General features: G+C 38.9%; 3 protein-coding genes across 3 annotated transcripts; 2 read left to right on the top strand and 1 right to left on the bottom strand.

The window, feature by feature from the left end:
• Positions 1-2941: 2941 nt before the first annotated feature.
• Positions 2942-6597, top strand: LOC307023599 (proteinase-activated receptor 1-like). Its single transcript, XM_079656941.1, has 2 exons — positions 2942-3270; positions 4463-6597. Exons 1-2 carry the CDS (start codon positions 2973-2975, stop codon positions 5725-5727), a joined length of 1563 nt encoding a protein of 520 aa, XP_079513067.1. The 5' UTR covers positions 2942-2972; the 3' UTR covers positions 5728-6597.
• A 1212-nt stretch (positions 6598-7809) lies between these two features.
• Positions 7810-15067, top strand: LOC307025310 (uncharacterized protein). The gene is made up of 4 exons (XM_079659945.1): positions 7810-8003; positions 9039-10097; positions 12532-12534; positions 13205-15067. Exons 1-4 carry the CDS (start codon positions 7931-7933, stop codon positions 14293-14295), a joined length of 2226 nt encoding a protein of 741 aa, XP_079516071.1. The 5' UTR covers positions 7810-7930; the 3' UTR covers positions 14296-15067.
• A 2485-nt stretch (positions 15068-17552) lies between these two features.
• On the bottom strand, positions 17553-19650 carry ch25hl2 (cholesterol 25-hydroxylase like 2). Its single transcript, XM_079659001.1, has one exon. The coding sequence runs from the start codon at positions 19506-19508 to the stop codon at positions 18606-18608; it is 903 nt and encodes a 300-aa protein (XP_079515127.1). The 5' UTR covers positions 19509-19650; the 3' UTR covers positions 17553-18605.
• Between the last annotated feature and the right edge of the window lie 2536 nt (positions 19651-22186).

The raw sequence follows: 22186 nt of genomic DNA, 5'->3' as shown, positions 1-22186 counted from the left end.
TTTGGACCTAATCTCCCACAGTCTGTATCCTGCCTCCTCCTCTGAGCCGGAATGCTCTCATGTTAGTTTAGACCCGCCCAGGCTGCACGAACAACATATCCTCCAAAGTGGACACCATGTCCAGCTGCACTCTCTGATGAAATAATAAAAGATGGCTATAATGAATATTTCTATACAAACAGGGTTGTTTAGGGTGATGAATTCAGATCTTATCAGCAAATCAAATGCTCCATGCAGTTTCCCTCTGCTCTAATTCTTTTGTTTTTTTATTGCTCTACTGTTTTAGTTTACTCCCACAGCTCCCATAGCGTTGTTTATGGCTATCTAAGGCTTAAAGAAAAAGCTCAGATAAACACAGTACACTTCCTGCCCAGCTTCAAACTCCTGAAAACAGTTTAGCTACCAGCTGGTAAAATATAGGCAAGGCAAGGCGAAGCGAGGCAAGTTTATTTATATGGCATATTTCAACCAAAAAGCAACTCAGGGGGTTTTGTTAAAACAATCATTAAGACCTAGTGCATAAGAAACACATTATTATTACATTTAAAGAGAAATAATGGAATATTTAGCAGCTGTAAAGTATAATATCTTTCTCGGATGAGTCCAACAGCAGGGCTAAAACAGTTATATGTGTTAGATGGACACAAATATGTCTCTAAATAAATGGTTTTGCTCAATAAGTGCTTGATGTGTAAATAAGAAGATTGATAACAGTTTGTGTACATGAATCTTTTATCTCATGAAGCTACAGCAAGCACTTAGTTAGCTTAACTTAGTTTAGTATTAAGACTGACAACAGCTAACCGGTCTCTTTTCAGGTAACAACATGTATACCAGGACCTTCAAAGGTCACTAATCTGCACAAAAAGAAGAGAATAACAACAGCAAGTTACTGGTTATGGTACCTATATACAGTATGTCAGACTATTTCCTGCAGTCAAAGGCTTGGATCGGTGGCTTAATCGTGCCTCGACATATAGGCCTTGCAAACTCTTTGTGATAACAGGATGACAGGAAGGATATAGCATGCTAATCAGTGTTCTTTAGAGGTGCTGGTATATGTTTTCTATTTTTGGGCTTGCAAGGCTGACAGTTCCTCCATATTTACAGTCTGTATGAGAAGTTAAGTTAATCAGCTCTTGGCCCCGAGCTTCACATATAACCATCTCCTCATCTCTTAGTAAGTGAATAAGCTCATGTCCAAAACTAGCAAACTAAACTCCATATAAACAAGCATTAAAATAAAACGTATAGACAAGCATAAACTAATCTGATATCTCAATTGGAGTTAACTGTGCCGTCTGTGCGTTACAGAAGTTGTTTGAAAAAATGAGAACAGATCATTGTGACAAATAATTTTGTGAGGAAATGGGTTTAGTCTGTATGTCTGTGAGCTCAGATATCAAGTCCCGGTGGATACAAAGCTCAGGATGAGTGAGTCAGACGAATCCCACCCCATCCTGCCCCGTCATTGGCCTTTCAGAGAAAGTACCCAGCACATTTCTCTTCATTTCTAATACACACTTTCTCTGTCCCCCATTTTTCTGAAGGTAAATGCTTGTAAGGCTTCAGCTTGTTTAATCTGTACCAGAAGCAGTGGGAACTCTCTTGCCATTTGCTAACATGTAAATAGTTACCATGTGTGTTTTTCTGGAGAAGAGGCCATTAGAGACTGAACGTTTACATAAGCAAGTAAACAAATAGTTTAAGTCTTAAAAAAGGAAAAGACGCCACAGCTGGTTTCTGTTCAAAGTGGAGATCACTGTGATACACACATGTTAAAGGAATGTTTTGTTGTAACAAAAATAATCACAAAGGGTCGAACAAACTGTGCTCATCATCCACAAATAGTATGTGCTCTAAAAATGGCTTTTTCTGTAATTTACTGTTTATCTAATTTGAAGTATGGCTGGGAACAGGAAGTAGGCCTACTTTAGCATCTCCAGGGATTCTCCTCAGACATGCTGTCCTCCTTCGTCCCTTGAAAGTGTGTGGGTGGATGTTTGGATCTCACACAGACTTTAACAAATTACTTCAGCTCTGTATTCTGATACTCAGAAACAACACCATGGAAATCATATCGATACAATAGGCTACATACTTCTATCCTGGTGTGAGCCCAATTCAGTTCCTGCTAGTTTACTATTTTCTAATAGATGTCTTTTTATGTCTAATAAACCTGAGTTTTAATGCAAAACACTTTCTAAACTTTACATAAAACAGTAAAGTGTAATTAAACTAAGAAAACATACTCACACGAGGTGGAGAGTCACTGATGCCTCCAACAACACCTCTGCTAAGTATAGACAAAAATACATGTAAATCTACAGGAACATTGCATTAGATTTTCTTTTTACCTAAAATGTACTAACTACTTAAAAGTATATTTTGGAATTAAAGTGTTTAATTGTAAGTCTTTATTTTGTCAAGCATGGTTTGGATTTGCATTGGATGTTCTGAGATCAGGGCTTTTTCTGCACCAGACACCAAAGCAAATCACTTGTAAACCAATAAACTTGATTGTGATTTAAGATGAAGACAGAGAATTTGTTGGAATCAAATCTAAAAACAAAATTCACTTGGTTGCCTTTTTGTTGTTGTTGATGTTTTCTTTTTGTAGTTAGTTATGCTGCTTATGATGCTCTTATTGTGAAGCACTTATCCACTTTAACGTTTTGAAAAAAGCTATTTAATAGTAAATACCTCATTATAACCGTAATTAATTATCTTTTTGTGGCAACATCGGATTAAATAAATGGTATGATGCACTGTCAAACTAAAGTGAAGAGTGACTGGATGAATTCTCAAGAATCCATTGTGTTGTTATTTTTTGCAGCCACACTGGTTTCCATCGCATTAAAAAAAGGTTCCCCATTCAAAGCCAATGGTTGGTCTTTTTTATGGGTCATTTGGATAATTGCCTTGGATGTGTCTGCTGCTGTGTGCCGGGAAGCTGACCTCAGAGCAGAGGAATGTCTCTGCTGAAGATCCTGCGGACTGTGGGTGGGTTGCAGCTCTGTGTCACAATCTCTGGTGCTGAGGAGCCGCAGAAACACACCGGAGGAGGCAAGAGAAACACCCCGGAGGAGGCAAGAGAAACACCCCGGAGGAGGCAAGAGAAACACCTAAACGCAGATTACCGATATTCAATATTTTATCTCCTGTTTTTGAGGATTCATTATCTCAGCATCAACATCTTTTCAATGTGTCCAAAAACGTTGCTGTTGCTTCTGGTCGGAGCCTGTGCTGCCTCGGCTGCAGCCAACAGCGGTAAGAGGACTTTCATTAACTTTTCATTCATTTAAAGCAGTGTATTTAATAGGACAGATTGAATGATGTGGGCTATATACTTTGTACAACAATACATCTTGGTATAAAGCGTATGATTCACAATGATTTACTGTATATAAAGTAGTAAAGAATAGTGTACTAAATCAGCTGTTAACGTTAATGTTTCAGTCTTTGGTTTCAACTTCTCAATTAATCAAATATGAGGGTTGTTGCTTTGCTTTTCAAAAGATAATTTAAAATTGAACATCTTTGGGTTTTGTACATTTGGTCCAGCAAAACAAGGCATTTAATGACGTCAACTTGAACTTTGGGAATTCAAATAACTTTGAATTGTAGTCCTGTATAAAACAGGGCGGAAATAACGAGTAAATAAAATAAAACAATGTTAAGTTTCGATTGATTTGTCGACGTATACAGTATGAAAGGTCTAAATAAGTGTGGGGGAAATGCCAACAATTCTTCCCAGAGCCCAAGGTGTTGTCTTCAAATGTTGTTGTTTGTCAACCAAACTCCACACAACACAAAATATATTCAGATTTGATCTTAGTGAGGGACTGCGGATGGAAATGAGCTCAAAGCTAAATCTGGCACTGTTACGCTTAATACATTTGAATGTTTTAAGTGTTCATTACTTTGCATTGTCCCTGCCAAATAAAAGATTAAATAAAAATAAATAAATCTTTAAAATATTACTGAAACCATTAATCCAAATAATGTTTTTTCATTATTCTTTTTTAAATACATTTCTCTAACAAATGGCTAATTTAGTTACGGCTGAAACTACAATATCTATTATTTCAATCATCAATAAAGCTGCTGATAATACTCTTAAATTGATAATATTGTCTACAGTTCACCGTCATTTCCAAGGGCCCAGTTGAAATAGTGAAATTCATTGTTTTGCGTTATTCAGATAATATATTCATTTTAATATATCAAAAGAAGAAAAATAACAATATTGCCATATCAGGAACCAGTTAATTATCTGCATTTTTTTTATTAAAAAAGTGCTTATAACAATAATTGAGTAATACAATGGATGTATATTCAAATTGTTTTTCTATGATTAATAAACTAAATGTTATAATGTAGTATGTAAGTATGTAGCACTAATTCCATAAATACGTCCAGTTTATACCCATAATAAACCAGCATTTCTTTCTTTCTCCAGATCATTTAATGGAGGACCTTTTGAGGACCTTTTCCGTCTTCAACCCTTTAGCCACAGATGAACCGATAGAGATGGATGACTATGGTGAAGGTGGTGATTTCCAACTCAATGGCTCTAGAAAAGGTCGGATGCCTAATATCAATTTCTCCAGAAGTCTGAAAATCTCAGAGGAGGCTCTGCTGTTTCTAACGGGCCCCGTGTCCACCATCCTCATCCCGTCCTTCTACACGCTGGTCTGCCTCATCAGCGTTCCCATCAACATCTGTGCGGTGCTGGCCTTCGCCCGGAGGATCCGCCCTAAGAAACCAGCAGCCATCTACATGCTGAACCTGGCCTGTGCTGACCTGCTCTTCGCCGTGCTGCTCCCCTTCAAGATCTCCTACCACTTCGGTGGTAACAACTGGATATTCGGCGGGCTCATGTGCCGTGTGGTCACTGCAGCGTTTTACTGGAACATGTATTGCTCTGTTCTCCTCATAGCTTGCATCAGCGTGGACCGGCTGGTCGCTGTGGTCTATCCCATCCACTCCCTGTCTTGGAGAAGGCCGAGGAATGCAAACTTAGCCTGTGTCTGCATGTGGATACTGTCCCTGGCTGGATCTGTGCCACTCGTCCTCTCCGACCAGACCTATCACCTCGGAGAGTTGGACATCACCACCTGCCATGATGTCCAACACGTCGATGAGCTCATCGGGCACTACAAGATCTACTTCATTACCCTCTGCTGCGTACTCTTCTTCCTGCCTCTGCTCATCACCGTGGTGTCCTATGCTCGGGTGATCTGGGCGCTGAGCAGAGTCCCGCGCGGGGCTCCAGGACGCTCACGCAGAAGATCAAGAGCAGTGGTGATGGCTTTAACCGTGCTGGTGATGTTTGTGCTGTGCTTCACCCCCACAAACTGTCTTCTGTTGGCGCACTACCTGCAGTTTAACGAGGGTGTCGATCAAAGCCAGGAGGCCCCCGATGGCTCCTACGCAGTCTATCTGGTGTTTATGTGTCTCGGGAGTCTCAACTGCCTCCTGGATCCTATGGTCTACTACTTTGGATCATCCCAATGCCAGCGACAACTTTCCAGCGCGCTAAGGTGTCAGAAGATCACAGAGGACATCAGCAGCAGTCAGTCTTCATCCAATTCACGCAGTTCCAGCTCCAGGACAATTCTCAAATCCAGCCGTGCAGAAAGCTCCAAAATAAGCACTCAGAGCACCAAAATGGACTCTTTTCAAGCGAACCTCCACAGCCAATACAAGAAGCTGCTCATCTGACGGACTCATATTGAGCAGACTTCATTGAAGTGACTTAACTGACTCCTACCTGTTTAAAACAGTATTTGACTATGGAGTCCAAGTATTGGCAAACAAAAAGCACAAGTTAGTCTGTGGGGTTTACTGTATGTATCCTTATCATAATAAAGGGAAGAACTGAACCTCATGCCAACAGAAATGACTTAAAGTCTTGGTTCCATAACAACAAATGTGCAATGACATTCTATGTGCCCTTTGAATGAAGTAGCCTCAGAAAAGGAAGGAAGTTCCGACTAGATAAAAACTATTCTGCTGAACAGTTGATACTATGAAGTATATAGCCTTAAAAAAAGGAAGGAAGTTGGAATAAGATAACTCTGCTGAACATTTAATACAATGAAATGTTTTTACTTTTGCACTGTATGTAAGAGCTTATGAGTGTATAAGCGGCAAACATTGTTAGTATATAATGAAAGGAAACAACTATTTTTTTGTCCAGTGAAAAGCTTATTTTCAAGCACGAAAAAGCTTTCTTAATCATGTCTTTCTTTTAAATATAAATATATTTACAACTTTTTGTGTACCACTTTTGGCCTCTGAATGAATATGTTATATCATCATGTGTTTTAAAGATATCTAACAGTATTAGGCATAGTTTATTTCATGCTGCTCTCTGTGGGTCAAACATTTGGGTAGTTTATCATGTAAAGCAGTAATTTCACATCATTGTCATTCTTCTCCAGCAGGCAGCGCTACTACACTGTTAATAAAATGTAACCTGAAGGATAGCCTTTTCACTGTGTATCTGTTTTAGCACAGTCATGTGATAATGTAAAGGAATACTGACCGAATAAAAACTTCTTGAATATTTCAATACAAGCGAAAACACCACTTTTTCTGTTGGGATGTTATATTTAGCTATTTTCCATTTTAAATAAGTACAAGTTTGTATCCTGTGCAGCTGTCTATCTTGGCCAGGACACCATTGAAAATGATGATTTAATCTCAATGGGACCTGAGATTAAATTACTGCTTGTTCAATATGAAGGAATTAATTGACAGACTGGTCTAATAAAGAAAGAAACTAGGGGACAGCCAGCAGTTCAAACAAAAGCATTGCAAAACACACGTAGCCTGTGTGTATTTTTACATGTACCGCAGATTCTGTTCTGCATTCTTCATTATGTTCACATGTAAAGCAGTAACACAGAAGTAGGTCTGAATAAGACATTAATTATCATACTTTAGGAGATGAATAATCTTTGCATTTCAAAGATGATGCCAACATTATTGAGTAAAAGTCAAAATGCTAAATGTAAAAATACTCGTAAAACATGTAGAAATACTGCATTCAAAGCCATACTCAAGTAAAAGATCCAAAGTAAATACAAAAATATAGTCAAAGTACTAATAGCAAAATTCCTGTTTTGCAGAATGTCAAATTTCAGACTTGTATATTACATTACTCAATTATATTGTTTGATATATTTATGTTCTCATCACTTTATTGTTGCAGCTGAAAGAAGGAGCTCATTTAAAGTACTTAAATTACTTCACTTTTACTTCTGGCTTACCTGTGGTACACCATATTTTGTGAGTTGATAGCTATGTTGTATATTTATAATCTGATTCTGCAAAGTAACTACAGCTGTCAAGGCTTCTTGATTAACAAGTACAATATTTGAGAAGGAGTTGAAAGTAGCATAACATTGAAATACTTAAGTCTTCAAGGGCTCAAAATTGTACCTGAGTACAGCAGTTTAGTAAATGTAATTAATAAAATGCAACCACTCTCTATTATATAGGCTATAATAGAATATAGTATTGCACATATCTAATCAGGGTCTTGATAGGAGGGCAATAAGCACCACATGTTCATAAATAACACCTAACCAGATGCAATAAATAAAGGTACAATGAGCTGCTTAATATCAAAGTTATTTTAACACCATATTTGATTATTACTATAGTGTGTGGCACATGAACTGATAAACCGACATCATTCTACTTCCGCCCGCCCTATCTCTGTTCCCGTGTCACGATCACGGCAGCGCCGTATAGATAGAATATACGGCGCTGGATCACGGTACGCTACGTGAAATCACGTGACTGAGTGACATCACACAGGTGTCAAAACAGGTTTATATTAAGAAGGGATGGCAGTAAAGACATCGACATACAGAGCCACACCTGCGGACACTACTCCCTTCTATTTTTTGCAGTCATGGCTGTTAGCACGCAATGTTTTCACCTGTTCCTCCTTTTGTGCTGCCTGCAGACCTGCCTTTCAGAGAAAGGTAAAATCCATCCGTTTATTTCCACCACTGTTGTTTTTAGTATCTTCAAACAATTAACTCAGATGAGATTATAGCGACCAGAAAGTGTTTTACTAACCTACATTTGTCGGCAACAGGCCCTGATTGACCTTAGGCTTGGTTAGTCATTCAAAACCATTCTGATATTACTCGATAACAAAAGTATATGCAAAGTAGAACGTTGTTAAACCGGATGACTCGGGCTGGAAACCCAAATTGTAATGTAGAGAATCTGCCAAACAGCTGAAAGAAACTGAGTCTCGTTGTGCAATAAATACATATACTCAAGTGATTTTAAGTTACATTAAATATTGCTTTATACTTCACTTCATTTTGTAACTAGTTTTTATTACGTTACTTTTTATTATTTTTCTGTCCAGTGAAACTTTGGGATTTCTTAATGTTTATTGTACACTAAAGGATTTAGTGTTCCTTTTTAAAAGTTTTAAAAACACTTCCCAACTTCTTAATTAATCTAAATAAACTTTTTAATAACCGTTTTGAGCATCTTCTTGAACTTGAATTATCATCACAAAGCTAAAAACATGGCTGCCTGTCTGTTCTCATTAAAAGCTGGCTTTACAGGGCTAACATGACAGCGAACGAAGCTACAAATATATGAATATCTTACGCAATTTGATACATTGTTTTAAACTACACAACATTATATATAGGAGTTTAAAGTAAGCACAACCTTCAACATCTACTGCAGTAAAAATGGATCCTATGCAACCTAATAAAACTGGAAGTTGATCTATTTTTGTTCTTGTTGTTGTTGCAGAAACTACTTACAAACTTTGAATCAAGTAAAGTTTTAAATGCAGAACCTTTACTTGTAGTGGAGCATTTTCGAAGTTTGCTTTTGGTAGCCTTGTGTCATTTTTAACTAAAGGATTGGAATACTTCTTCCAGTCTAACTGAGTTTACATGTAGTTAAATTCATAGTATGTTCCTTCAGGTATTGTTAACCGGTTTTACTTCTGCCTTTATCTGTTTTCATATCATATTGTGACTCAGATGAAAGAGGCTTCACTGGTACAGAGACCAACGACGGGGTGTGGGTCAGCCCCCAAGCCCGCAAAGCCCTGAGCAGCAACCTCACTACGGTCTTCCTCCCCATCATCTACATCATCGTGTTTGCTATGGGGCTGCCCACCAACGCCTTGGCAATCTGGGTGTTCCTCTTCCGGACCAAGACAAAGCACCCGTCCTCCATCTACATGGCCAACCTGGCTGTGTCTGACCTGCTCTTCATCATCTGGGTCCCCCTAAAGATAGCGTACCACTTCAACAGCAACAACTGGATCTACGGAGAAGGGTTGTGCAAAGTGATGGTGGGCTTCTTCTACGGCAACATGTACTGCTCCATCGCCTTCATCGCCTGTATCAGTGTTCAGCGTTACTGGGCCGTGGTCCACCCGCTGTCCCAGCACCAGAAGGACAACCGTGTAGCCATCGGCATCTCCGTCACCATCTGGTTGTTGGTGTGGCTCATCACCATCCCTCTGTACCTGTACGACCAAGAGGTGCATGTTAACAACCTCGATATCTACACCTGCCATGACGTCACCAGGCCCAGTCAGAAGAAAATCGCTGCAGGCTACTTCCTGACAATGGGAACTCTTGGATTTGTCGCTCCCACCATCGTGATCATCTTATCCTACGTCCTGATTCTCAGGGCTTTGAGGAACAGCATGGCGGACCCTGTCATCGCCAAGAAGCGCAGGAAGGCTGTGGTGTTGATCATCACGGTGCTGGTGATGTTTTTAGTGTGCTTCACCCCCAGTAACATCATGCTGCTGGTGCACTACATTCTCCTGTTGGGAGAGGCTAACAACAATCTGTACGGGTTTTACATCACCACGCTGTGCTTGGCGAGTCTCAACATCTGCTTCGACCCTTTTATTTATTACTTCATCTCAGAGGACTTCAGGGACCATGTGAAGAACACGTTCCTCTGCAGGAGTGAGAGGACAGTGGAGAGAATGAGGGTCTCCTTCAGTGCCCTCAAATACTCCAAGAAGAACAACACTTACACGTCTAGTTCAGGGAACAATCCGACTCAGAGCACCGAGTGCTAGTGCATTGTTTTTTTAATTCTTCATTATTAACTTTCCTCAGGTATAAACTAACATGGATTTCTTTGGGAAAAAACTTTGGAGTCATCCGTGTCAAAAAAATCCTACAAGCTCTGAGCTGTCTAAGTTACTGCTTCGGTTATTTCTAATTTTGTAAATATATTTAAATGTTTTTATATCTTAGCACTTTCCTGATGTATTCATCTGCAGTTTTAATTGATTTCAATGGGACTTACAACATTAAACTTTGGTATTTTTTTGTAAATGTGTGTGATATTTTAGACCAGGCTGTTAATTGAAATGAATTTGTTGTCTTTGGCAGAGACCTTACATTTTGCATCTTGTATGATACAAGCCTGAAACACGTATTTATCTATATGTGTTTTTAAAGTATCCATTACAAGTTGTTTAACCTTATTGTTAAAGTTTGTCAATAAAAGTTTTTTAAAAGGTTTCTTTCATTAGTACTTTCTGTAGACCCTGAAAAGTCTTGAATGGGTATTTCTGAACTCTTTGAAGGTATTAAAAGTATTATATTCTATTTACAAATATCTTGAAATATATTTCTTTGCCTGCCAGAGTTACATTATAATGTTAGTGACAGCATGTTTTTGTATCCAGTTCCAGTCTGTCAGGAGATGTGAGTACATCTAACTTAAAGGTAGGGTTGTTATGACAGTGGATGTTTTGCAGGAGGCAGTTTTATCCTTTGTACAATTTGTACTTGGTTACATTTCCTCTGCCTTTATTGTCAGGCAGGCAATTGTAAAGGTTAAGCTACATGTTCCTTTTTTTCAAAACAATGTTTGTATTTATTTAAATACTGTTTATTGTCACAGTCTTCTAAAAGTCTTCTCATATATTGTAGTAAGAGTATAAATCCATTGGAAATTCATGGCTCATGATTTCGTCAGTCACTAGCACAATTTCTCACTCTGCCCAATAATAGAATAGGTTTATTAAATTGTGAAACAAATAATTTGATTTTTAGGTGTTCTAAACTGGAAAAATGTATTTTATCAAGCCCTCAAATGTAGGAGAATGGTGCACAAAGGTTTCTGAGAGGTGAATCATACCTTTTATAAATTGATCCGATTTTAAAATGTTGTGTTGAAATAATTTCTTGTAAACATGTATGCATCTTTGTGTTCAACCCCGGCCTTTACAGAATGCAGCTGTTCAGATTGTTAAAGGAGTTAACTTGCAACAGTTACATGGTTTCTTGTTAGATTCAGTGTAGTTTATAATATATAACAAAGGTTATAGGCAACAGTCACATCAAATGAAAATGGTGGTCTGTAAAGAGTCCAAAACAGAGGATATTTAGTGGAACAACATTCATGAATGTGTCCATTATATCTAAAATATCTTCATGAAACACGTTCTTATAATTATTTTATTTTATGATTTTGATGATTACAACTTGATGTGTTGCTTTCCCTCAGAGGGGATACAATCTTTTGGATTTTGGACTTTTGGTCGGATGAATAAAGACAGTTTCAGATCCCATTGTGACAGATATTTTTTGAACATTTTGTATGTTTTAATATCATTAACTTAAGAAAAAAATTGTCACATGTCTCAGTTGTAAATAATCAATATCTGCTGTGATTCAAGATTCAAATAACGTAGAATGTTCACAAAATGTACAAATTAATTTAAAAAATGTTCAATTAACAATGCCAAAGCCAATAAAAACATCACTAGAGTCGACTGTACATACCCATTCAAAATAGAGAACACAGAAAAAACGTTTCTAAACCACAGAAGTCAACAGTCTAACGTTAACACTCCCACAAAATACTTGTTTTTTTTACATAGGCTACTATGCAGATGATTGTGCTGCATGTTATATTTATTTCTGTTACTAAAAGATTTAACAGATCTAAACGTTTTTAAACCTTTTTTTTTAAATATGGTTGTCAATTCAATGAATGTGTTTTCGGTTTGAAAAAAAAATACGTTTAGGCTATATTAATATGTAGATGGTGTGAGAAAATAAGTAACACAAAAAACCGTTGCAAACAGTTACTTATTCAATGTTTCCATAGTAACCCACTAAGACTGTCAAACTGCCAGAATGAAGCTAAAATATCTAGTGCTAGTGTATTTTATTTGTTTTGTTAAACGTATTAATATCTCATCTTTTATATATATTTATTATTTTTGATCTCCTCCCTGGTTGACTTCACAGAAACCCTCATGGGGAAACAGCAGGTAGGCGGGTCAGAGATGACGTACAGCCGCTCTACATAAGGTAGTCTCGGGGTGTGTCTCTCAAGGTTGAAGGTAGTGCGACATTTATGGAGTTGTTAGAGGGCGAATTTATTAAAGAAGAGCAAAGCTGAGAGCGTGTAATCAAACAGACATGGATTTAACTCGGTTACTGTCGCTACTTTTGATTTTCTGCTGCTTTTCGGCCTCATGTACAGCAGGTAAGACCGGAAGTTTCTCTCTTTATTGTGTCGAGGAGCCCACTTTACATACCGGGCTCGCGAGACATTACCAGACTCATCTCTAAATTAAGATACACTTACTTTAGTTATTTTTTTATTATTTTAAACTAAAAGTTTTAAAAACGGTATTGTAATAATTAGAGAGAATCTTTGGAAATTGTTAATTTTTACTTTGGGTGGTGGTCAGCTCCCAAACAGACAGCAGTGACGGGAAATGTAGGCATGAATATGTATTGTAATTCCCATAATATACCTCTTCATATTAATTTAGTTTATTAATTTATTTCTCTATACAGCACTTTTTTTCCTGTTCATGGTTTCGAAGGGCTTTACAAATATAGCTGTACATTACATTGCTCAAGCTACAGTTGTACTCGTAGATATTGTAAAGAAAGGTAAAGGCAGTTAGAAATACTTATTTTATTAAAGATTCATGCACCAGTTATTTATCTTTTAACCTTTTGCCTAAAAAGTTTCGAAAAAATAACCATAAAACAATTATTTATTTATTTTGGTCAAACAATATTCCTTGACATAGGATATAAAACGACAAAGCATCTTAACTTTTAGGAATATACAAAGTTCAGTATCTTTTGTTTGAAAAATGATTAATCGAATATCATCATTTTGTCCATTTTCTTTTTTGTAGGACAAGGCCGGGGATTCATTGGGTTTAAGGATGCTGCCAACTCAAATCAAGTTGTTGTGGACCAGCAAACAATTGACACACTGAAGAGTAATCTCACCACAGTCTTCATCCCTATCCTCTACATCATTGTGTTTGCGGTGGGACTTCCTGCCAATGGCATGGCCATCTGGGTGTTCCTCTTTAGGATGAAGAAGAAGCACCCGTCCTCCATCTACATGGCCAACTTAGCTCTGGCTGACTTGCTCTTTGTCATTTGGGCACCTCTAAAAATCCAATACCATTTTAACGGCAACAACTGGATCTACGGGGAGGCGCTGTGCAAAGTTTTTGTGAGCTTCTTCTATGGGAACATGTACTGCTCCGTGCTTTTCATCACCTGCCTCAGTGTGCAGAGGTACTGGGTGGTGGCTCACCCTCTGTCCCAGCAGAGGAAGAACAACAAAGTGGCGGTCGGTGTTTGCGTGGCCATCTGGGCTTTCATCTGGATCACCAGCACACCTCTGTACCTGTACGACCACACCGCACAACTCAAAGACCCCAACATCACCACCTGCCACGATGTCAACATCGTCGAGGACCCTCTCAACCCGTTCCCCTCTGTGCAGCTGCCTTACTACTACTTCATCTTCATGGGATTGGTGGTGTTCCTGGTCCCTTGTATAGTGATCGTGGTGGCGTATGTTCTGCTTCTCCGAGCACTGGGGAACAGCATGGAGGCCAGCACGGCAGCAAAGAACCGCCACAGAGCCGTGGTGCTGATCCTGACCGTGCTGTTTACTTTTCTGGTGTGCTTCATCCCCAGTAACATCATGCTGGTGGTGCACTACTCTCTCCTGAAGGATGGAGTGCTTAATAACGGTTACAGCTTCTACATCTCCACATTATGCCTGGCCAGCCTCAACAGCTGCCTGGACCCATTTATTTACTACTTTGTGTCCGAGGACTTCAGGAACCACGTGAAGAACACTCTCCTGTGCAGGAGCAGCCGGACCGTGGAGAGGATGAGGGTTTCATTCAGCTCCATGAAATACTCCAGGAAGAGCAAGTCGTACATGTCGGAGAGTGGGAACACACAGAGCAGCTCCTGCTAGAGGTACGATGGATGAAGGAAACAATAGAAAGACTAAAGGGATATCAAGGCTGTGTTTATTCACTGAAAACATGGTGCCCCACAGACATGGGACGCAAAAAGGTGTGTGATTAGTGCTGGTTAGTCATAACCACGTTACCTCAACACATCAGATAACCAAAGTTTAACTATAAATGTGAAGATGACTGTGCTCGCACGAGAGCGGAGGACTTTTAAAGATGTCAAATACTTAATTATGAACTGTTGTTTAGTGTTCAAATGTGAAACATGCATGTATATTTTCATTTTTACACATATTAATGGAGAGAAAGCCTGTTAAAGACTGATATTAAGTTCTCTTGGCCGCACAAAATATTTGCCAGGATTTTTGAATGACCAGTTCACTGCACTGAAGACCATTTTAAAGATTATTTTCATTAAGGATTGATTAAGGATTGATCTTGATTAATCAAATAGCGAAACATTTCTAAACCATTTTCTCGAAGTCAAATATGATATCTTTCAATGTCAGTTTAATATCATATAAAACAAAGAAAAGTAGGAAATGTATTTTTAAAACAAAGCAACATCTTTAGTAAAATAACAATTGACTGGATATGTTCAGAAGAATAGAGCAATAGAGAATATCAAGTTAAGCGTTTCTTATTTAATAGGAATTACTGTTATTAACAGCCAACATGCAGCCAGCATTTTTAATGTATTTTAAGTGTTGATTTAATGTTTGAGTTTGGTGTTATTGTTACATAGTTTCTTAAATAAATAATAAAACAACAGTATGCAGTTTCTGTGAAACTCCTTTAACATTACGTCACCGATTTAAATTCCTGTGTGGAGTGAGTCACTCGTCTTTGTTTCATCACGCAGCCAAGGAGGGATGCAGATGGGACTCATTATCATGGATCCCTCTTTAAGCCTTGTAGACATTTCAGGAATTCATGGAATGTGTTGTTGTGGTCTTTAGTTTAGAAAAGAGTGCAGGCCAGTTCTTTAAAACACATATTTTGTTGTTTACCAAGTTGTATTCACAATGTGTTCTAATGGAAAAACCCCAAAATTGAATGAAGATGGAGGGGTTAGGGATGTTTTAGAGCGGGATGAAACAAGTGAGGATGAACGAAACAGGTTATCCTCCCACAAGTTTCAGTGTCAGCTGTATGTAAATAACAGAAACATCACTCCTATTCAACAGTATTTATTGCCACACTCACAATGCCTATCCTAAACCCAAAGGTTGATTACAACAAAGGTGTTCTTCTTGAAGACACTATGCTGTCAACAAAGGAGTATTGTGAAGCAAAGTAAAGACCTCTGGGCTTTTATCTGTAGATAAGAAGTAGGTGAACCGACGCTTTGAGCTCCAGCCCCACCTTTAAGAGTCATCCCCCTCCCCCAGGTATGCAAAGCTTCCTGTTTAATGACTGGTTGTCAGGGCCAGGTCAATGATTGTTGCGTGAGTGTCAGCTTACCATTTGTCAGCACTCTGAGTGGAATACTTTATTTTCACATGTTGAGGACTGAGCCACTCCCTGGCCGTGTTTCATCTATACAGCTACACCATGTGACCAGGACAAATATAAACGTTAAGTAATCGTGTTTGATGGTTTCTGATTAAATGTGGCAATGAAGGATAACTGATTATAAAATATAGCCAGGAGAAGAATCATTCAGATTAATGGATTACATATCTGACAGTTTAATGAAACAAAGAAAGGACAAATACTTATTTAAGAGCTGTTAAAAAAGGTTTTAAACGTCAGTGATTCGTAGAAGTTGGGAAATCATTTATTTTATGGACTCATTATGAAGTATAGAGGGTGTGCTTTTTGCAGCCGGAATGCATGATCATGTTGGATTGGAAGGTAGATTACTTCATGGTGAACATGATGTAAGTACAAAACATAAATTACATTACATACTCAATACCGTGGGCAATCCCCACAGGAGCAATTTGGGGTGAAGTGTCTTGCCCAGGGACACAACTACATGCTGACTGCAGTGGGGTTTGAACCTGTGACCATCTGATCCGAACACCAAGGCTCTAGACACTGCGCCACACGCCTCCCATACCAAATAAATGCATTTTTCTGGCATGTACCAACATGCTACATGTTCCTGATTCTTGCAAAATTGAAGCCTTTGCACAGCTTATCTATAAGAGCCTCGAGAGGAAGGTGTGGCAAGAAAGAAAAGTCTTCGGTTTTTAAGGGCTATATTATTTTCACATGCACAAGCACATTTACAATGGTTGCACTCCATAACGCACAAAGCATAAACTCAGTGCCCAATGCTATACCATTTTGGTTTAATCCTTACGAAAACAAAAGTGTTAAAGACAACGTGTTGTAATTATACCTGATCGTCTTAATATGGATGTTGCTATGTAGATTGTGTTTACTGCAGAGGCAGGCTCATTGTCTCCACCTGTTTTAAGCTAAGCTAGGCTTACCTGCTGCTGCTACAGCATACAGAGGTGAGATCATCTTCTAGTCTAACTCCAAAAAGCAGTTGTGCATAGATTCACCAAACAAACAATTTAATTACATATTTATTTAAAATCTCATGGTGTATTTGACTTCAGCTATTTCTCATAGTTGAGAACTCAACTTTTATGGTTAAAAAATAAGGAACTAAGGGTCAAAGTTCTAGTTGAGCAACTGCAGATGCCTACTCTTACACACCTACACACACGTATGTGGCGGTGTGTTGCATATTTCCATGATGCAACATGTATGGTATGCTTTAAAGTTGTCGCAGCCACTCTGTAACCACAGGATTGACATATAGTAGAATATAAGTATGAGTACTTTTTTGAAGTCTGATAAGATTTCTTATTTAGTCTTCTGGTAGATTGCAGAACAAATCTCAGATGTTCAAAAAGTCTCTGGTAATCTCTAAACATGTTTAAAACATCAGACAATAATTCAACCCCTTTACAGGTCCTGTCATGCATGTCAAAGCATGGGGATAAGGTTTTTTTATTCATACATCAAAACCCAGTGATTCAAATCAGGACACAGACAGGTCTGAATGCATTTTCCTAAAACAAGCAGGACCTGTTGTGACAGATCCTTGTAAACCAGAAACACGTCAAACCAGTTCTGTCTGCAAGTGTTGTGACTTTGGGTGACTGGAAACAAAGAGAAAAGAGTCAGTGTGGGAATAGGTCATCACAACAGAGATAGGAACCACACAATACATTTCCTGTGTGTTATCATTCAATATGCTTCTGCCCCAAGATAAACATGTGTAACTGTTGTTCAAATACAGATTAATCTGTCAAAACAGGTGTTGCTGTTGTGTTCGCCTGATAGGTGCTGATTCATGTGGGGAGGAAATGGGACCTCTGCTGGTTTGTTTGTGGGAATGCAAGTCATACCACATCTATATGGAACCTTTTTCTAGCACATTTCATCTGCAAAGCTTAGAAAATAAATCAGGATATTCAGTTATTTAGTAAGACTAATAAATAAAATAATCTTTAAACATTTAAAAACCGGGTGGATAAAGATACTACAAAGGTAAAGTAGTCAGTCAGTTTACAATTATTTTCTTAGCCACAATCCTTTTGCATTTATATTTAATCAAACATCTGAAATCAACTTAAAAATCTCTTTACTCTCATAAACTTCTATTGATCCAATTCAGTAAGATATAGAATATAAAAGAAAAACTGCATTGGACACAAAGACATTATTGCAACTTTATTGGTCATTGTTGTATCACAAAGGTAGTCTTTTGGGGGGATTTCTTATTAGAACTCTTCCAGTTTTGTATCAAAGACAGTCACAGATTAGCATTGCATTCACACATCATACTGGGGTGCAGCTAAAAGGCTGCTATTCATTCTTGTGAGTGAGAGGGTCAGTACAGAGGAGGGGGCAGGGACAGTGTACGAGCTAACGTGTGTTTAATCATTCCGACGGATCACACTATCTAACATCAGCGAATCCTAGATAAGGGCTCAAAACATGTTAGTCATGTCTGGAAACTGACCTGAGAATGCCATAACATTACAACACATTAACATAAATGGGACATCTCTATGAATGAGAGACACATGTGCAACAGTATAGACAAAACAGATATAAAAGATAATCCTTACCAACAGTTTACCATAGAGTCAAATATTGACCTGATAAAAGATTCTAAACTGAGAAAAATCATCTTAGTTCAGTGGAAAAATACAGTGAGTCAATATGAGAATATCAAAAAGACAGGAAAGGAAAACAGGTAAAGAGGTAAACTGGTTTGAAAAAACAACTGTGAAGTAAGATAAGGTACAAGAGAGGCAGTGAAAAAGCCATTGAGAGATTATTTGAAGCGCTTTAGTTTTCTCTCCCTTTCATCTCGACTTGCTCCCCTGGAGCGGATGGGGGGAGTTGGAGGGGTGTCGGTGCCTCCCAGCCAGTCCCAGTGAGAGAAGAACGGGGCGAAGTGAGTGTTGGGCCGCCGGTGGTGAGCATCATGCTTGGGTGCGCCGCCCCAGAGGCCAAAGGGCACCACGTTATTCATGGACCAGGGGAAGTCGTAGCCGCAGTGGTCCTCGGTGGAGATGTAGATGTTGAGGACCATGAAGCCCCATGTTGTGAGGCAGTGGCACTGCAGCAGGAGGGGGTCAATTGTGGTCCAAAACCCCACGCTGAACAGCTCCCAGCCGGACATGTACTGTGTGACGAGGCTGAAGGGCTGGTGGTAGCGGTGGTGCACGGCGTGGAACATGTGGTACAACCATGGAACCCGGTGGTGCAGGAGGTGCCACAGGTAATACTGGGAGTCAAAGACAATCATGCAGGCAAAGATGCCCAGGAAGAAGCTGCACAGAGTGGGGGCCTCGCAGGGCAACGGGACGGGGGGTCTCCACAGCCACTGGGCAACAGCAGCGGGGAAGATGTAGAGCAGATGGTTGTAGATGGTGACACCCAGTGTTGTCCAGATGTCAGGCCAGGTGACCGGGGTGTCCGGATGGAGCCTGTAGCGGTTGATGCATGGCCAGGTGGGGGCCAGCAGGTCAAGCATGGTGTAAAGGCTAACCACCAGGAAGTAAGTGGTGATGGAGAGGACCACGGGGAACAGAGGGCTGGCCAGGAGATCACAGTGGTTCTGTTGGAGGTAGTCCCATGCAGGCTGCAGGAACACACCATTGGACTGCCAGCTTGTCCCGTTGTCCTCATCTGACACACAAGATAAAGTTCTGAGTAACCTACCTGTGCTCATCACTAACCCGGCTTTCAATTCCAAAATAAAATAAAATTTGAGGGTCTAAATGAACAGAATGATCCAATCAGCTTCCTCGGATAGTTTAGCTGTGCCAAATGGGACTGGCTGACTGTCTTAGCCTCTTATATGTTCAAGCCCAACCTCCGCTCCCCCCAAACTCCCCGTTTCTTAAAAGAAGGCTCTCTTTAAAGACCCTTTTTCATGGGCACAAGGACTCCAGCCAGGACTCGCTAGCGGGGCCACAGCAGCTCTCATTTCTGTCCCAAATCCTGGAGAGAGGGCTTCCGTTTACTTGTGATGTTGATTATGATGTCTTGGTCACGTAGAAGTATAGGAGTTGTGTATTTGATTAGATGTTATAATGAACTAAATTAATACATCACGCATTAAACACTAAGTTAAATAATCTCAGCTGCATGTTAAAAAGCAGCCTGTTAATGTTTATGTCTCTATCATCCTCATATTAAAAACACACGCACGCTCACGCACGTAAATGCATACACTTAGAGTCAGAACATGTGCCCAAAAGAGTAATTAATCATTAAGCTGTCAAAGGAGACATGAATTCAAAAGCACTTTGTTTCTGGTGGTGGATGGTGATTGGCTGACTGCTCAATTTGAGTTTGTTTACAGAAATAATAACATCTCATTGAGTTAAACTAAACTGGCTTCTGTTTCTATGGTGTGACACAATCATTTTAAGAGAGCTGATAGCCGTCTGCTTGTTATTTAGACATTCATCATTTGTATTTTAAAATGAGCCATTCTGTATAATGAGTAGTATGAATTGTTCTCATACACTGTAGCATTGCCCCTTTTACATAATTGACATTAGTTACATAACAATGTGAGAGCTTTTTCCAACACTTATTAATAAACAGAACTTATGACTAGTATACTAAAATATTGAATCTTTTTATTTTACAGTTTAATTAGTGCAGCAAAAATATTGAAAGATTTTCAAACGGTTCTCAGAAAACAATAAAATACAATGAAACATTTCAGAAAACAATTTCACCACAATAGGGCATTTTAAAGCTATTCTGGAGCTGGCAGTGATAATAACCTAATTTCATCAGCAGTTTGAGATTTCCTTTATAGGAAAGGTAAATGTCCATTTGTCCATAATGCCATGAATACAAAACAGACACAAAAGTTGAGAACTACATTTAATCATGATAAATACAATTGCATCATTGCCTGACTTTGCGGGTTTGTTGCAATATACGTTTTTCACAGAGAGGAGCATTCAAAGTCAATGTGGATGTTAGTCACAGACTTATAACTAAAAGGCATTTTAGAGACAGGATACCAAAGTAGTGTGTGCAGTTACAACAGTGGGGGAACACAAACTGTATGACCAGCACACTTTCTGATGCCACTGATCAGCCAATAGAGGGCAGTAAAAATCCATTCTTCACCAAAGACACAGCTACAGATAACGCTTGAGAAAAATGCAACTGGATTTGAAAATAGTTCTACCAGTCTTACTCTAAAGACAAGCTAGAGAACCCAACATTGGGTGCACTGAGGACATTTCTTCCTCTTTTTCACTATGCTGGTTACAATATGTAACCAATCAATAACATATTTGAAGAGTAAAAATGCAAAAGGCCTATTAGATTACTGAGGTCACTGATTCATTGACAACACAGTGAGATCTGTTTCAGGCTCAAAGTCAAATTAAACTGTCAAAGTCACAGTCCGAAATTACTCATGTATAAAAACTGGCCACTGACTTATTGACTCCCAAGATACAAAAGTATTGACCATTTTTAAAACCGAGTACGGCTGTTTGCGCATTGTCAAAAACAATAAGAAGAAGTTGCTTTAATGCCTGTTTGAGTCGATAAAGACGATCACAAACCTACTTTTGGTTTTGTGTTACCACCTACCAGACAGTTGTTGGTTGAGAAAATAAGAAGTGGAACCCTCACACCACTAACATGTAGTACTTGGTGTCTGAGGAGACGATGACAATGTGTGAGAGCCTCCTCCATTAGATCCCGAGGGAGAGCACACATCCAGAGGCCTGCTACCACCATCTACAAATATCACATCACTTTCTGGCTGCTTGCTTGACTGGCTTGTATGCTGGTTTGTTATTAAAAACACAATGTTCTGTACTGAAGAGTAATTACATTCAGTGTATATTGCCCTTTTTGTTTTTACAAACATGAAAGCAATACATTAAACATAAAATGAAAAAGACACGGATCCCAATACAACACATCCAACTATTATAAAAAAGAAAAAAGGCCTTTATCACACAATATTCATATTTATTTAAAAAAGGTAAGTCAAATTGGTTCAGACAGTGAGAACACTTCCTGCAGCTGTTTACACTGATCATGACAGGGTGGGAGTCACAGTAAGTTAACATTTATATATATATATTAATTGTTCATAAACCGAATAAAAAAACTAAATAATAAAGTTATTTTACTTGTACTGTAGAGCTTGATTCAACTCCATTACAACAACAATCATACCTTAACAACCTCTTAAGCCCCAAGCCTGTTTTTCAGGTTTCAGGCTCGAAAATGACATTCCCAGAACAAATGACCATATCTTCCCTTCTAAAAGGGTTAAATTAATAATCTTTTTTCTCAAAGTAATGATAAACCTGTGAGTTGGATGTAGAAGAGTCAGAATCAATATAGATGTTTTTTATT

This window comes from Notothenia rossii (assembly GCF_949606895.1).
Source record: "Notothenia rossii genome assembly, chromosome: 11".
Lineage (NCBI taxonomy): Eukaryota > Metazoa > Chordata > Actinopteri > Perciformes > Nototheniidae > Notothenia > Notothenia rossii.
The sequence above is the reverse complement of the archived record's forward strand: the minus strand, read 5'-3'. Positions and strand labels throughout refer to the sequence as shown.